The following is an 18999-nucleotide window of genomic DNA, read 5'->3' on the forward strand; positions in this document are numbered from 1 at the left end:
AATAAATCAAATCAAATTATGAATTAAATGTACATTATTCTTACAACTGATAATATTTACCAATCGAAGTAAATAGAAGTTTTAATGTGTTCTCAATCGCGCCGTGCCGGTTTATTATTTACTTAATAGCGATATCTCTAGTCAGACACTAGCTCCACGCGATACTTATCGTGGACTCACACATAGCTGTTGATGTTCTCTAATAAGCAGTACATAGCTATGTTATTTAACAGTCAAAGGCATTACCAGCCGATCAACTATGTAGTCAGTAAAGTGGAATAAATAAGTAAAATGTACTCACTTTGTGCAAATCTGCAGGGCGCAACGATAAACCGAAACAATGCTGACCACGAAGTGTAAAAATAGGGCAAATATTAGTCCACAAGCAGCTGAAAGTTCGCTATGAGCATTGATCAGGTCAAACTGCAAAAAGTAACAGCGAAGCAACACATAAACAAAAACAATTTTGCATGGCAAATCATAGATGAAACAGCACTCTTACCTGCTCACTTTTTTGCTCGGCCATGCGATTGAGGTCTCGCGACAGGCCCACTCCAGAAATGGCCAGCGCCAACGTGCTGCTGGCAATGCAGACCAAACTGAGTGCTAGAAAGGCCGTTTGGGTTTTGCGCATGCTGACCGCGCCCAGCGACCCGGTGATGGAGGCAATCAAACCCGTCCATATGCCGCAGCCGGCCATAGATAAGGCTGCGTCGCGCACTATTAGCAGGGAGCCCAGCGCCACCAATAAAATGGCTAAAACAAGTTGCAATGCGCCTAGTACGATTTGCAATGGGAATGCTGAGCAGCATTCATTGCTGGCCCGATGCTTACACCGCTCCTTGGCTGACAGTGTGGAACCATTGGCTCCACTATCGCTGCTCCGTCTACCACGGCCACCCTTATACTTGATAAATTCCGGGGGGCAGCGCTGCTTCTTGCTAATACGCGAATCGATGGTATTGCTAATACTCTTGACCTGCAATACGGCCGGAGTACGTGTAGCCATTGCCACCTCCAGTTGCTGCTTGAACTCTTCGTGACTTATGAGCTTTGGCTTTTCTGCAGAATCATCTACGTTGGCCACATACAGCGCATTGGCCAGCAATGTGTCAGCTGTTAGTTTCAATGGCGGCGAAGGTTTCTCATCATAGACGGGACTCGAATATATGTGGCTCTGACTATCCAAATTCTGACGTGTATCCTGTTGTTCTCGCTGCTGATCTGGCTGTTGCGGATGCTGTTGGAGCGTCGCTTTTTGTGAATTAGTCAAGCTGCCGCCGACATTGTTCTGCTCAATTGTATTCCCCATCTGCAACAAATCCTCTCGATTAAAACTGCGATCCACAATTGTATCCATACTGCCAGTTGTTGAGTCGTGCGAGTCTATGGTGCGTGCCGGTGATGCCGAGTGGCGACCATTAAAGTGTTCGTTGCTGCTAACCATCGCCTGTTGCATATTGCGGTTGTTTCTTGCAGCCGTGCTGATTTCACGGGTACATTGGTGCTGAGCTGCAGATGGAAGTTTGAGCTAATATAAAATATATTACTTAATATTTTCCAAGTGTATACGAAAAAAAAACATTGGTCTTTCAACAAGTAAGACAGACGACAAAGAGATACCGATCGTTCTACGTTTTAATATATACTCTTGAGCTTGTTTTTAGCATAAACTTGTACAAAAAATTTCAAGCTCACACTTTTGTACTCAAAAAATAATCGACATTAAGACACCTAGCTTCGAACCAACATTTCCTTGGCAATTGATGCGCATCCCTACTAACTCTTCCACTTCACTCCTTTAACAAGAATTTGCAAATGTAATATATTACATTAAAAGCAGCAGGTAACAATTCAATAAAACAAAAATAATTATCGATTTGATTAACAACAAACTTGATACATATGCGAGTACTTTAGACGTTTCCACAATTTAAATTCAAGTCTAACTCTAATAGGTAATGAGATCGACGCATTCATACTATACCATTGAGTCTGCCTGTCTATCTGTCCGTCCAATAGACAGGCAGACTCAATCGGCTAAGTCGACTCAGCTTCTCATCCTGATCAATACTAATACTATATTTTTATTATGAGGTCTGCGTCGCTGCCATCTGTCTATTACATGCGGTTTAACAACACCATTAATTCCCATTTTCAATTGGATCAGGGTATAAAAATGAAACCAGTAAAATTTGTCAACTCGTTCGCATTGCGACGGCTTCTCTGTTGTCATTTGCATTGTTGTTGCCTTGACATTTACTAGACCTCTAGATTTACTGTCATTCTAAACAACAGACCGGTTCACACTTGGTTGTAGGAAAAACAAAAACAAATCGAGACACTAGTTTTGTCTGTATTTTGATGGGGTGGATGGTGGGGGATGGGGTCTATTCGATGGAGGCCATAAAAAGCTGGCCAGACAGACCCTCATGCTACATAGCATAAGCATACACGAATTTGATATGCCAATTGTAGTCTTGCTATGAACACTATAATTATATAAATATATATATAAAAAGTCATATACTGTTTCTTAAAAAACTTGTACACACTGAAAAACATATATAATTTTTGACGTTAGATGGAAAATTAAGAACCTTTTATTCAAACTAACGGCATTTTTATGGTCAAACTGTTTAATAATTTTTTAAATTAAATAAAAACAGGTAACAAAACTAAAAAGGTTTAACAAAAATAAACAACAAAAAACTAAAAATACTCATTTTTTAAGCTGTCAAGAAATTGTTAACATAAAATACTTTGATCCTTCTTTTTGTTATATTTGGAAACCTCCTCTGAATTTCTACAAATTCTTTAAGCTTAAGTTGAAAATATTGCCAATATGGGACGAAGTTTGCATTTTTACTAAGCCGACAAAATATCCATAAAATATTTAGATCATACGCTGAAAATTTCATTAAAATCCGTTCAGTAAACCAAAAGTTATTACCTAAAAAAATGTTGGCCAATTTTCAAAACACGTGGAAAGCAGCGTGAAGCGCACGCATTTTGATCATTCTTAACTTAAAAAAGAAAACAAATCATGTTCATTTTAATATTTAACATGATACATGCTAGAGGTTTTATCTCATGGAATGGACCAACTTTATTAAGTATTGAACTGGAATCTTTTGCCAATCTTCAAGGATAGCAGCTTTTAACTGTGTCTGGTTCTGCGGATCCCGTTTTCTCATACTTTCCTTTCGGTAGACGTACTCATGTTCAATGGGGTTCACATCATGACTCTGGGGTTGGTATATGAATAAACTTGCCACAATTATAGAGGAGCCAAGTGCCTACGTTAATATCCAAAAGCTTCTTGATAGAATATAGAATTTGGTTCTTCTGGCACTTCTCTTTAAATTTATCTTTTAAAAGATGAACTCCAAACCATAAATGATGATTCTGGTTTCCAAGATAGTTAATAGTCATAATCTGGATGGAGCATTAATACGTGTTTACGGCCAAATTAAAGCATTTCTTTACATTTACTAATAAAAGCAGTGGTTTCTTTAGTGCAACACTTAAACAGTACCTATGCCGTACAATGGCATGTGTACTGTTTCATGTGACACATCTGCCACATTTTTTCCTAAAGTCCTTGGTTTACCCGACTGTAAATCTTTCTTTTACGCCATCCTGTGAACATTTCTTCAAGCCTGCATTCGTTTTCCGCACGACATGTACATTTTTTTCCTATATATTCAAAACCAACTTGTTATTATAATAAATCAATTGGAACACATCAAAGCTTAATCTCTTGCCAGGTATTCTAAAAATTAGAGTAATAATATTTCAGATTCACTTTAGATTCACTCAGTCGTTTGACCTGTAAAGACGTGTAACATAGAATTCGAACAGCCTTCGCTTAAGCTCTACTGCTGCATTTGCGGTGCATTCTTTAACGCAACCACAACAAAAACTGCACATGTGTTTTCTTATCGCTTGCTTCCGCGCTTGGCGCGAGTGCGTCTGCACTCAAGTGCAAATTCCGCGATGACATCTAATGTCAATGACCCCGCTGTAGCTGCAAAGGTAAATGCAGATATGCGAGCCTAGCTTAACGTTGTGATGGCCAACAGGCAAGCCTCCATCATCCCAATAAACTCTAAAATAGATATAGCCTCCGTGCAAGGCATCAACAACAACAAAAACACCAAACGAAAACAGCCAAATTCACCAAAAGCAATCAAGAAAAGGCTCTTCTTCGACGAACCAAGCACCAGCAAGGCAGCATCAATATCACAAAATCGCTGCTCGTAGAAGAAGATGAAGACTACAGTGAATTACCTGTAGCTCCAGAAGCCCCAGTTTTGACCGACCAGCAAATGACACCAAAGCCTCGTCCGCCGCCATATGGTGTCCAAACATCAAGTCTGTGGCCTTGCTGCAACAGATAATCGACAAAGTAATTGATGCTAAATCATACGTGATTAAACGAAAGAAGAATAATATAGGTGTATTAACCCAATGCAGTGAGAACTATCGCAGAGTAATAGACCACTTTACTAAGCTGGGCTTGGACTTCCACTGCTACCAGTTTAAGGAGGACAAGCCATATAGAGTCGTTTTCAAAGGGCTTCACTCCAGCACTGATATAACACTAATTAAAAATGAATTGGAAATCAAAGGCCACAAAATAACAAATGTGCACAACCCACTGAGCCGTACGGACAAAACACCGTTAAACATATTTTTTGTTGACGTGGCTCAGGCCCCCAACAACAACAAAATTTTGGACATACGAGTTGTCTGCAGGCAACGCTGCACAGTAGAACTCCCAAGAAGATTCAACGACTTGAAGCAATGTCATCGCTGTCAAGAATTTGGACACACACAACGCTACTGCCACAAAGCTCCCAGGTGTGTGCGTTGCGCCGGGAAACACGCACCCGCGAAAAGGACCAGGCATCAACTTGTGTACACTGTGAGTTACAGCACCCTACCAACTACAAGGGCTGCCAAGTATACAAGCAAAATTGCAATCTCCAGCACAAAAAAGCAGTCCCACACAAACAGCCATGCCATTAGCTTTGCAACGCCGATTAGTGGTGTTTCTTTCGCGCAGGTCGCTAGAGGTGGACCGTCAAATAAGAATCTCACAAGTGACACTTTGTTCACCGGAATCCTTCAGCAACAACAGCGCCAGTTTGACGCAATTAATGCCGAGCTCAAAGCGATGCGAGAATTACAATCCCAGCAGGCAAACATACTAACCAGTTTAATGGCTCTCATAACCAAGCTTGCCTCAAAATAATGGCTTTACGTGTGGGTATCCGGAACGCCAATGGCCTGAGAAACAAGACTCAGGAGTTGGCTGTGTTTCTCTCACAAGAATATATTGATATAATGTTAATAACAGAAACTCATGATTGCCCCACTACACAAATTTTCGGATTCGAACACTATCAGGCTCATGGTGAAGGAGCAAACTGCTTTGGTGGATCCTCAATTCTCATACGAGCAACAATACCACACACCTTTACTGCCAATTTCTAACACAACAATGCAGGTCTCAGTCATCACCCTGCCTACGTCTATTGAAGCGATCGAAGTTGCGTCAATTTATCTTCCGCCAAACACTGTGTGATCATCACATGGAACAGGTACTTGGCCAAAGGTTGAATAAGACCTTCATCGGCGGCGACTGGAATGGATGGCATCCATTTTGGGGAAGCAATAGTGCGAATCGTCGCGGAGAAGTCATTTTTGAGGCGATTCAAAACGTACATTTCAGCATACTGGCGACTGGAGCTTCCCACTTAATGGACACAGGCCCTCGGCAATCCCCATTAGGAAACAACTACTGCCGGCAGGATCAGATTTAGGAGTCTTTAGGCGCGAGCTTCATTACTCATTACATATAGAAATGGAACTTACACTCCTGAAGACGTGGATTACACAGCAAACAAACTGCAGAAAGAAATAGTCAAAGCTGCGCACCTAGCCGCCCTACCATCTTGCCAAACAAGACATCAGTCTGTGTACAACATCCCCCTCACCTTAGAGGCCCAAGACCTACTAATACACAAAAGATGGGCCAGGAGACGCTGGTTAAGATTACGCACGCCTAATGCCAAAGCCACCTACAACGAAGCCACGAGGCATCTCAAAGCTGATTTGGCTCTGCTTCAAAAGAGGTGTATCAGCGATGCGCTGGAACGAGATGAATCGCCCACTGACGCAGAATTGCAATTAGCGAAATTTACACGAAAGCTCAAACGGAGCATTCGGAGCATTTCTGGTTCCTGGCACATTGGAGACGAAGCTCAAGCTGATGCTTTTGCCAACCATCTTCAAGACTAATTCACCGCAGAGGCCTCAGAAATCAAAGCAACAGAAGACATCGTTCTCTCGCCCTTTCCAGCTGAAGACCAGATAGCTGGATGTACAAAAGAAGAGGTTCCAGAACACATCAAAAGAGAGAAGTCAAAAAAATTCCTGACTCCACCATAGACTACATAACTATGGTGTACAACACCATGCTTCGCATCCGGCACTTTCCAGCCTGCTGGAAGCGCGCCGTGATTGTGATGATTCCTAAGCCTGGCAAACCCGTGGGCGAAATTGCGTCGTACAGACCAATTAGCCTGTTGCCAGTACTCTCCAAAATATTCGAAAGAATATTTCTGAAACGAGTACTGTCACATCTGGGACGCCAGGAGGCCATTCCGAACCATCAGTTTGGCTTCAGGAGGCAGCAAGGTACACCGGAGCAGGTTCACAGAGTTGTGCACCATATCCTAGGAGCCTTCGAAGAAAAGATGTACTGCTCTGCCGTCTTTCTAGACATTAAACAGGCGTTTGATCGAGTTTGGCACCTAGGACTGCTGTAGAAAGTGAGGACCACCCTTCCAGCCCCATTTTTCACGTTGCTATCCTCATATCTGATTGGAAGAATCTTCCAAGTGTCAAAAGGGCAAGCAGTATCCTCGACTAGACCAATTATGGCTGAAGTCCCACAGGGTAGTGTTCTAGGCCCAACACTTTACATTTTATTCACTGGAGATATGCCAACTCCCGAGCCAAATATGGGAACTACTGATGCAGTACTCATAGCGACTTATGCAGACGACACCGCCACCTTATCACGTAACGTATCTGCGCAAGAAGCAAAAGCATACAAAAGCAAGCTAAAAACCCTCGATTGGATGCTGAGAGCCTCGAGCAAGTTGTCTTACAGCAGCAAGGCCGCCATCTACAAGGCAATAGTTGTCCCAACCTTCGTATCTGGTATCTCTCTATGGGGCTCCTCGGCGAAGACTTCAAGGAACAAAATTCAGATCCTGCAGAATAAAGCACTACGCAGATGGACTGGAGCCAGCTGGTTTGAAAATAACTCAGTTTTACATTGGGATTTAGAAATTCCCACAGTCGCTGAACTCACTGGGCGGCACAGTTCAAGATACGCGGACAGACTTGCAGCGCATCCTAACCATCTCGCAAGCAACCTTGCTATAAACAACAATAGGTGAAGACTTAAGAGATTGCATCCTCTAGATAATCTTAGAACTATTAAGGTTTAGAGCTAAATGCGCTGTAGAGTCTAAGACAATACGCTGCAACTAAATAAATAAACAAAAAAATTAAATAAAAAAATACAAGTAAAAAATACCCTGATCCCAGTCCTCTTAGTTTTTTAATATTTTCCGTAGTTTGTATCGAGTATTCAAAAAAAAAAAAAAAGAAAACTAATATAAATCCACATTGCGAGATCAGGTTTCGAGCCCGGATTATTTGCGCAACGTGCACCAACTCTACTAACACCGCCACTTCATAATTAAAAAAAAAAAATAAAACAATAAAAACGCTTCAACTTCACCGGTCTCGAACCCCGGACCTAGCCGCACACAAGCGCCGCCTCTACCAACACAGCCACTGCACCGCTTGGTCAAGCAGTTGCAAACTTGAACATAAGTAGCAGCTAATAATTTAGCACAATTCAATCGCAATTTCGATTCTTGGAATAGAAAAGAATACACGCATTTGAATGTATATGTGCACACGCATAGGAAAAATGCGTGCGCGTGGCGCTGCTGACATGTGCTTTAGCAAATTGGCCAAACGTCTTGTTTAATAATTTCTGTTTTACTTAATGGATTTTAATGAAATTTTCAGCATATGATCTACATATTCTATTGGCTTGGTTGAGATGCAAACGCCTTCACATAATGGCCCTAGTTCCAACTAAACTTAAATATTAAGAATTTGGGGAAATTTGGAGCCAGTATCCAAAATCCAACAAAAAACAAAATTGCATAAAATATACGTAAAACTAAATACAAAATTGGGAGGCTCTAGCTCTTAAGAGTTCGAGATATAATTTATTTACTGCATTTCAATAATGTTTTTATTCGATAACAATTAAATGCGAATAGTTATTGAATATTTGAAAAAAACTTGACCTGCGCGTGCTCTACACGGACCAACAAAAAAAATTCAAGTCTCTAGCTCTTATAGCTGCTGAGATCCACGCGTTCACACATACGGACAGACGGACGGACGGACAGACGGACAGGGCTCAATCGTCTCGGCTTGTCGTCCTGAGCAAGAATATATATACTTTATGGGGTCTGCCACGCTTCCTTCTGCCTGTTACATACATTTGCACAAAACCATTATACCCTGATTTCCCATTTTCAATGGGATCAGGGTATAAAAATATTTTAGATTAGAGTAATCATATTTAGATATTTTAGTACTCAACAAAATTTCACAGCCAAAATGAAAGAAATGCACAAATAAACATTAAGATAACATAAATAATGGTAGAGCACTATTATATCCAAGAATTAGATCGAAACAGAATTCCAATACGCAATGTGTAAACAGTTTCTTGACAGCGCGGAAAAAGAGTAATTTTAGTTTTTGTTGTTTATTTGTTAATCATTTTAAGTTTTGCTCTCTTTTTGAAATTCTTATTCAAAATATTAAACAATTAGGCATTAAAAAAATTTCACTCATTTGAATGAAAGCCTATTAATATTGCAGCTTAAGTTTCTTGACAAACTGTATGTATGTATATGTACAAAAAAAAATAGAAAATTGGGATTTATTTCTTTATTATTATTGTTCAAGCAACACATTCAAGAATTCTAAGCATGCCGTCTACGCACTCAACGAGTAGCAGGGAGTGCAATAGGAATAGATCAAATTACATACATATTTCGAATCTAAAATTAGACATACCAGCGCTGACTCTTACACTCTCAGCACAGCTAGATCTAAGAGATGAAATATGCTTGAATCAGAGTATAAGAACTCTAGCTCAGACGAATAAAGATCATTACAGAACTGAACACCACCACAGTCAAGTGTATTCGCAATTATAAATATAAAATGAAAATATGTTTTATTATAATCAATATACCAAGTATATATATTTAATTTTATGACATATTTAATTATATGAAATGTTGCAAATAATGTAGTAGGAGAAATTTTAAGCCGCACTTCAAGCTAAGGCTTTGTCAGCTGCTCTGCATTTAGAGGGTATTTAAGCTCGGAAATATTTTGTTATTAGTTATTAAGATAACAGAAAGTAAAAAGGCAGACAAGGAAGCAAACGGAAGCTACATTCGTATCAGCAGTCGTGTGTGTGTTAGTCACATGCCGGTGTCGATACTGATATCGATAAGTTTTCCTGAAGGTAAATTTACGCCCTCCTTTTCGCACTAGACATAACATATGTTTATACAAAATATCGAAAAATAAAAATTTTAAATAAATAAAAAATATTAAATTAAAATTGTAGCGCGTAATTTGCTGAAATTAATTTGCAAAATTTTTTTTACAATTGAGAGTAGGATTGGCTTATATCGATATGTATGCGTTTTGCAACGGCACCATAAACACTAAAACAACAACAACACATACAGCTCGCAACGGCAATAACTATGAGCTAAAGTACTTTCGAAATATTTGTATACTTTTGTTTGTTTTTAAGACTTAGGTAACGTTCGGTTGGCGCGGCACCGTTTAATTGTGGCAATTGTGTGTGTCTGCTTGAATTTAGCAAATAGCACGCCCACCGCCCACATTAGCAAACACAAATTTACACGAAAACAAACTATGTTGGCGTAAATTATGCACTGACTCATGTGAGAGGCAGAGCCGTATACAAGTGCCGAGAATTGTGAAAACTGCCAGCCCCGTCAGAACAGAATTTATAAATATAGTCCATAGCTTTTTTCTATAACATGTTTGCAAAATCAATTATAAAAGGCGCAGCCAGGAGTTAGATTCCCGGCAACGATCAGCGACTACCAACACCGCTTCAACCATGATTCAATCGTTTGCAATTCTTCGAATAGAAAAGGATGCACGCTTTGGTCTGTTTGCCACGTGATTTTGCTTTGTATATTGGCCATATGTGTTTTTGCTTTATATATTGCCCATATGTTATGCAATTGTATCTAATATAGTTTATTCACATTAATCAAAAGTTGTAACTGTAGACTGCAGTGCTGCTGAACTGTAGAGCCAGCCTCTGTCGTAGCCGTGTACCAAATTGCACAACAATCGTAGCATGCACTCGCATTATTCACAGTCGTGACATCGTATCCATATACAAACATACATGTATGTATGTATTTCATTTTTTTATGTTTTTAGATCTGTGCACAATTGCAATTTAAATCGGGAAGGTCATCGCCGAGCTAACGAAAAGTATATTTGAAATGACTTCATACAAGATAATTGCCCATCGGCCAAATAAAACAAGTAAGAAAGCTCTAGTCGGGGTGCCCGACTAGGAGATACCCTGATCCTAGTCTTCTTTGAGTTTTTTAATATTTTCCGTAGTTTGTATCGAGTATTTTTACGCAACTCGCACCAACTCTACCAACACCGCCACTTCATAATTTAAAAAAATAAAACAATAAATAATATTCCATCCCCACTGGTCTCGAACCCAGGAACTAGCTGCTTACGAGCGTCGCCAAAGCAGCCACTACAAAATTTGAAATATTAGTTGCAAATTTGAATTTAAGTAGCAGCTGATAATTCAAGCAGTATTCAATCGCAATTTCGACGCTTGGAATAGAAAAGAATACACGCATAGGAAAAATGCGTGGGCGTGGCGCTGCTGACATGTGCTTTTGCAAATTGGCCAAACGTTTTGTTTAATAACTTATGTTCTACTTAATGGATTTTAATGAAATTTTCAGCATATGATCTACATATTCTATTGGCTTGGTTAAGATGCAAACGTCCTCATATAATGGCCCTGGTATCCAAATTCCTACAAAAATCAAATTTGCATAAAATATACATATACATACATATATATATATATATATATATATATATATATATATATATATATATATATATATATATATATATATATATATATTTATATATATATATATATATATATATAAGTTAACACATAACATTTAATATAGGGTATTTCATAAGTTTATAACCAACCCTCGCTATCGCGTGTTTCGTAAGTTAAGAAACAGCCCTCGCAATTGCGACACTGCATACTTTGTATCAGCGCGCTATAACTGCAATGGTCAGCGGCGGTAACCAGATACTTTTGTTTACTGCAAGAGTTTCCGTTATTGCCTAAGATTGCTGAGTCGGCTTGCCGACCATGACATTGTGGTGTGATGCGAGTTTTGGCTTAGCTTAAGTGAAATATTCTATGTAGCTAAAAATCAGTTTTGCATTGAAGTTTGAAGAATAAACCCGCACTACTCCGGCACACCGCCGTAATCAAATTGTTATATTTCTGATCATTGCTGAGCCACAAGGCCAGTTAATAGAAAAGGGGGTGAAGTCAAACCCTCCAACATAATCATCATAAGAAGATTATAATTACCCGATCAACGCTGGACCTGCCACCGACGCCTAGCTCATAGCTGGACCAGCAACTTATTGATTAAGACTATAAATACCCGATCAACGCTGGACCTGCCACCGACGCCTAGTTCATCGCTGGACCAGCAACATATTAATTGGCGCCCAACGTAAAAAAAAAAAAAAAAAAAAAAAAAAAAAAAAATTTTTTTTTTTTTTTTGGAATTTAAATCATATTAAACAAGCTTGCAGAAAAATTACGATTTATCCTGTCATTCACAAGAATTTCATATTGCGATTGCCTGACAACGTCATAGCCGAATGCGATGGAAAAACCCACACACTGCAGAGTTGCACCGCTTCACCTGGAGCCACCTTTTGTCGTCTGGCATTAGAGAGTTCATGTGCCAAAGAGCTCCATGCAGGTGGCACGGCACACTGTGAAATCCAGCCGAGCAACCTGGAAATAATCACCCACGTAGATGATGGAATCATCATTCTTAACGACGGGTCCGCAAGGATCCAGGTGGATAACGGCACTGAAATCCAAGTACACGGCACGCATCTCATTACGTTCGGGGACCGAGTCGCGATCAACGGGACTCTGTTTTACAACCACAACAACGTACGCAGTAGAGTCCCGGGCATTGCCAACTCTCCCTTGCTGAACATCACTGCCAGCCAAGATGTCCTCAGCCTCCCTTATCTTCATCGTTTAAATGAACGTAATTTGGAGGAGATACAGCAATTCAAGAAAGACGCCGGAACTGATCAAGCTTATCGTGTGGCATTCATCATTGGAGGTATATGCTGTGCTTTAATCTGCATTGGCCTCACCCTTTGGCGGTTCATCGACGCAAGGAAGTCTGCGAAGCAATTACGAGAAGTCGTCGCCGGAATTGGGTCGGCCGAGGGCGGCCTTACACTTGAAGGGGGAGTAGTTAACACATAACATTTAATATAGGGTATTTCATAAGTTTATAACCAACCCTCGCTATCGCGTGTTTCGTAAGTTAAGAAACAGCCCTCGCAATTGCGACACTGCATACTTTGTATCAGCGCGCTATAACTGCAATGGTCAGCGGCGGTAACCAGATACTTTTGTTTACTGCAAGAGTTTCCGTTATTGCCTAAGATTGCTGAGTCGGCTTGCCGACCATGACATTGTGGTGTGATGCGAGTTTTGGCTTAGCTTAAGTGAAATATTCTATGTAGCTAAAAATCAGTTTTGCATTGAAGTTTGAAGAATAAACCCGCACTACTCCGGCACACCGCCGTAATCAAATTGTTATATTTCTGATCATTGCTGAGCCACAAGGCCAGTTAATAGAAAAGGGGGTGAAGTCAAACCCTCCAACATAATCATCATAAGAAGATTATAATTACCCGATCAACGCTGGACCTGCCACCGACGCCTAGCTCATAGCTGGACCAGCAACTTATTGATTAAGACTATAAATACCCGATCAACGCTGGACCTGCCACCGACGCCTAGTTCATCGCTGGACCAGCAACATATTAATTTATATATATATATATGTATATACATATACATCTTCAGGCGTACGAGTTATAATTTGTCAACTATTAACTATCAATAACAATTAAATGTGAATAGGTATCGAATATTTGAAATTAACTTGATATGCCCGTGCTATACACGGACCTGCAAAGCTGAGATCCACGCGTTTACACATACATACATACATACGGACAGACGGACGGACGGACAGACGGACATAGCTCAATCGACTCGGCTTGTCGTCCTGATCAAGAATATATATACTTTATAGGGTCTGCCACGCCATTTTCAATGGGATCAGGATTAAAAAAAGGCGAGTTTAAATACAGCTGAACGGATAATGCTTGGTATACCACACGCGTTACTTGGGTTAAATGGGATAGAAAAATTAAAAATTTAAAAATCGACTGCAATGCATTACAAAAGTGAAAAACAGGTAATTGAAAACCTGCCAGCCTGTCCACTTGCCTGCCTTCGTTCCCCCTTTCACTTTTAATTGGCCCGCGGGTAGTTCAACGTTTTGTGTCTTAGTTGTATACCCTGAATCCAGGGTATATTGTCTTTGTGAAAATTTATGAAACAGGCAGACGGACGCGAGGCAGATCCCATAATGTAAGATACGATACGCTATCGTAAGCCACCAAGGATAGAGACTTAAGATTTGAAATATCTATATCTGTACACTATACTAAATTTTGATAAAAATCTATCATTTTATTTAATTTTTTTCTGGCTTGAATATTACAAAACATGGAAAATTCAGTTTTATATGGGTTTTCTGTAATAAATACATCGATTTCGAAATTTTGATACCGTTCCGAGTAAGCTGAGTAGTAAGTAGTAGTACATATATATACTTCTTGCGGAAGTGGCAAATCTAAAACGAAAACTATATTTTCTAAAGTTTTAAAGCTCCCTCTTAAGATTTTTCAAAAATATTTGTTCTCTGTTTGAACGATGACCGACTGCTACACTCTTATTTGTTACGTATATTCGCGATGTGAAAGAGTATATTGTTTTTTTTTTTTTTTTGCAATATACGTCATACTGCCTCTCCATACGGCCTTCTCAAGCTGGAGACTTGAAATTAGGAATATATACTTGTCATTGAAACCTGCATCTCTAAATATCTAAAGATGTAAATAATAAATTTACGCCGATATCGGCAATCCGCAAAACTTTATATCTTCTAAAGTTTTATAGCTAGAAACATAAAAATATAGTTTGTGTTGATCTTCCCTATCGATGTCTATAAAAATGTACGGACCTTCTGTGGCGTGGCATATAGAAACTACCCTTTTATTTTTATTTGACTATTAGAGTTAGAGTATGATTGGTAGGATATATAATGAAAAAACACATATTCTAAAGTTTGTTTATATACATATATACCTATTTATGCGATTCGGTTAAGGGTTAATTCAAAATTTATCTAGTTAAAACCATTCAATTTGATAAAATACCATATTTAATCTTATATATATATCTTAGCTTTGGTAGTATTAAAAAATTATGCTGGCTCAAATATGGATTTTAACGTGCTACATGGAGAAAAATATAACAAAAAGCTAGTACAAATCAAGAGAACTTACAGAAGTTAAGAGATGTTTTCCTCATATTATATACATATATATTTATTACAATTTTCATATAGTTATACTCTTATAAGACATAATTTAACCTGACAGCATGACATATTACTGAAAATAACAAACTTACAAATTTATTAAATCTTAGAAATTGTTTCTTTATTGTAGAAAATTTTGCTAATTGAAAATCACAGTAATTCTTGTTCTCACTAACAGTTTGACAATCATTATTTCTGCTGGTTTACTCAATTAAAGTTTTAAATTAAAAAAATGTTACTTTCTTGCAACTTACATTTCTTTTGATATGCGTTTTTTGCTGTTCGCCGCTGTTGGCCGTTTATCGTTTGATACGTTGAGCAGCTATTTTCTCCACTCGGTTGTTGTTCTTTTTTTGTATTTATTGATTTTTGTTTTTATTTTAAGAAAGTTGAATAAAATGTTTCGGTCTTGCTTAATATTTTTGCTGCTCTGATCTCAGTTAAAGCTATGTGCTATTCAAAATTTAACAAATTTTATTTCACTTAACCACACACTGAACAACTTAAAAAAAATAAATAAGAAAGCTGTAGTGGAGGGTACCCGACTAGGAAATACCCAGAACCCCGTCCGATCTGCGATTTTAAATTTTAAGCATCCGATCGCGCACTTTCACAATCGAGCATGTTTGTCCAAAAAAAAACGAAAGCCGACATAAGGCACTTGGACTCAAACCAACAACCACAACCTCGCCAATATACAATATAAGCAACAAGTTTAGTAAAAATGTAAGATCTGTCACTAATAGGCTAATTGCAATTGAACTTAAATTTAAAGATTTGAGTAAAATTTTTACCTAGAATATAAAAAAAATTAAAATTCGATTTTATATTCATAGAAAATTTGCAGCTCTTTCATATTCTGAGATCGACGCGTTCATATATATGAACATATGGACTCAGCTCGTCGTTCTGATCAAGAATCTATATACTTTATGGGGTCTGCCTGCTACATACATTTTAACAAAACCATTATACCCTGATTTACCACTTTCACTGGGTTCAGGGTATATAAATTACAAAATCTTTTTCGTTGGCACAGGCACAAGATGATCAATGAAACGCGAACATGAGAAAAAATAAAGACAAACACGCACACTACCGTTAAACCGCACAGTTTGATACGCACAGAGAGCAGTGCGCACTCGACACTTGTTCGCTTTAGCTTTTTGTGTTAACTCCGCTCTTCTTACTTTATTGGCTGCATTTACAACTTAGCGTTTTGCGTTGTGGTTGCTTGGCGCATTCGTCGCTGACTGAGCTGAGACGGAGACTGCGACTGCGCGAACGTATATTTTTCGGGTTTTCGTCGGGTTGCCGTCGTCGCCGTAGAAGCTGGGCCTTAAGCTTTCTTTGGGTTTTTTTTGTAATATGTTTGTATGTGTGTTTGTGTTTGTGGTCGCATTGCTGTTTGTGCTGCTGTTGCTGTTAACGTTTACTACGATATATAACCTGCAAAAGTGCCGACAACAACGGTAATAAGCATGCAAGACATGCGTACATCAACAGCCAACAGCAAGCTTTTGCAACAACAATTTTGTCTTCTAACGAATTTAACTTTAAAGCCTGGCATCTTTATCTGCGACTTCTTTATCATTGCTGTAATATTCAATTTAGATCAAGTTCAAAAGCTCTTAAGTAATCTGGAATGTATTTTTGCTTGATTTTCCCCCTTTTAACTATCATACATATTTTGATTTAGTTTTTTTAGTTTTAATGGCGTAAAAGCCATAGAATTTATTTTTACTGTGTAGGTCCCTGTTATTTTATTATTTAGTCGAACACTCCCGACAAGAGCTTTCTTACATATTTTTTTAACAAATCGATGTTTGTTAGGCTTTTGAGGTTTCTTTTTTCGGCTTCTGTACAACAAACTGAAAGTGTTTTTTGACTCGTAAATGAAACCCGTTTTACTGAATCAGCTTTGAAGATATCTTTTTTACTCGTTCACGAAGTGAAAGGTATATTTATATTGGTTTTTTGAAATACTCCTCTAACTTATCACCATTTCGCCGCTATTGAAGCTAGAGCTTTGAATTTTGAATTTTGAATTTTATGCCTACAGTCGTGGCCTCCATCGTACTATAAAAAATTCGATACGCCCACTATGGACGAGGCAAGTCGAGAAATATTATACTGTGGTATATGTTATATACCAAAGCTGTTTTATATAGTATAATTATATATATTGGCAAATCAAAAAAATATATGTATTTATCGAAAATAACGTGTATCACCAAAATTCGGTAAAGCCCGACTACAACAGTCTTACTTATTTTATTTTATATGGTTGTCGCAGCTCTGATTCTGGCTAAGTCCTTCGCACGTTACATTGAAGAATCTTACAGCACGTGCACCGCTGTTGATATAATAAGGTAACATGGTGATCATCAAATGAAATAGAGCAGCGCAGTTATATATATGTTAACTTAAAGTATATGCACATTACGCGGGAAGCACGGACACAACAGTATATAATGCAAACGTTAAACGTAATTTTCAAGCCTCATAAAATATGTTGAAAAAAAAAGAAACAGAAACCATTTCAAACATATACTATTATAGATCATTTCGGTGTAGCGAGCCCCAGTGAAAATTGGGTAATTAAAAATGAGTAATACCGTGAACCCAACGGCACCTTAAGTATAATGTTTACCTTATAAATGAACAACTCTATGTGCGCTGTGGCACTCGTAATAACTCAAAAGAACTCGACTTTTTATAGCTTCAATCCAATAAAATTCAGAATTGAGAGTGTCATGGTCTAAAATCAAATGTGAGTATGTACATAAGGAGGCGTGGTAGACAAATATAGTAGTATATCAATTAATATCAAGAAGCCATGTCCGTCTGCCTGTCAGTCCGTATGTCCGTTTATATGAGGACCTCAGAGATCTAAAGACTCTGTAGATCCCACTATAACACAGATCATCCTTCTTTCAAATAATCGATATATTTCAGCTTTCAATATAATCGACAAAAGCCTTATCGAACTTCTGTTATTAAATGATATCTCTTACCTCATTTAGAATTTTCGTAATTTTATGTTGAAAATTACTTTCGTCTTAATACTTTTTATGCATATAGCTTTATATTTACGACATGTTGGACAATCGGTGTATCTGAAGTAGTGGCCAAAGCTTATGTAAGGCCGGGGTAACTACTCGAATAACGAAAACCGTCCTGTGACAAGATGCTTCTGCGACAAGTTTATCTATTTTTTGTGTGCCTGAACTTATCATAAGCAATAGTAAGCATTGCATTCGGCACTTAGCATTCAGCGACAAGTTTGTGTCTTACGTCTTCCACTTTTGCTGCTCATAAATTTTATACACGGCCGGCGGCCGCATTGCGAAAGCCGCACAAAAGCTACACGATAAGCGGAATATATAAATAGATATACATATACATACATATACACGAATACAATACATTATAATATATATATATATATGAAACATAATCGTAGCATCCAATGTAGTAATATCGTTAAATCCGAAATCTTTGTGGAAGTAAAATTATAAATAAGTTAAAATGGACCACATGATTGGCAAGAATTAAATTCACATGTATACGCACACGCACGCACACACGCACACACGCACACACGCACACACGCATACTCACTAGCTCATGTATACTCACTTGCACAAACACACGCGCGCACACAGCCGCAACAGCAACAACTTTTCACCGGCTACGTTCGACCGCTTTCACTCTTTATTGAATTCTTCCATAGATTGACACACAAGCATACAGCAGGCAGACATTCAGTTCAGTAGACAAAAACAAACTGATCTAAACACGAGATTGTGTGTGACCAATTGAGTGAGGGAAACAACCATTCAATTTTTGTTTCTTGTAACCCGTAAATATAGTCAATTGCCACATGATTAATAAACTTTATCGAAGTAATTATGGGAAGTGGCTGCATATAATAAGTTCGTTTCGAATAAATATTTGAAAACAGCAGATGCTGGACACATCTATAATTCTCAGCAATGGCCAAGTCTCTCTGTCTGTTTTACTCTTTTACTGCAGT

The 18999-nt window shown here is 38.5% G+C and overlaps 1 protein-coding gene across 11 annotated transcripts in view; it reads right to left on the bottom strand.

Moving 5' to 3' along the window:
* LOC111597437 overlaps positions 1-18631 on the bottom strand; it is a 34212-nt gene extending 15581 nt beyond the window's left edge. The window contains exons 1-5 of one of the 11 annotated variants that reach the window (XM_023312152.2): positions 16055-16199; positions 15215-15413; positions 503-1531; positions 302-423; positions 95-199 (exon numbers count right to left, since the gene is read on the bottom strand). In XM_023312152.2, coding sequence (XP_023167920.2) covers positions 166-199; positions 302-423; positions 503-1459 — 1113 coding nt within the window. In that variant the 5' untranslated portion in view covers positions 1460-1531; positions 15215-15413; positions 16055-16199 and the 3' untranslated portion in view covers positions 95-165. The other 10 variants (XM_023312144.2, XM_023312145.2, XM_023312143.2 and 7 more) reach the window with 10 other exon arrangements.
* Positions 18632-18999: the final 368 nt, after the last annotated feature.

Source organism: Drosophila hydei, unplaced genomic scaffold, assembly GCF_003285905.1.
Source record: "Drosophila hydei strain 15085-1641.00,03,60 unplaced genomic scaffold, DhydRS2 tig00000383-arrow-arrow-pilon, whole genome shotgun sequence".
Lineage (NCBI taxonomy): Eukaryota > Metazoa > Arthropoda > Insecta > Diptera > Drosophilidae > Drosophila > Drosophila hydei.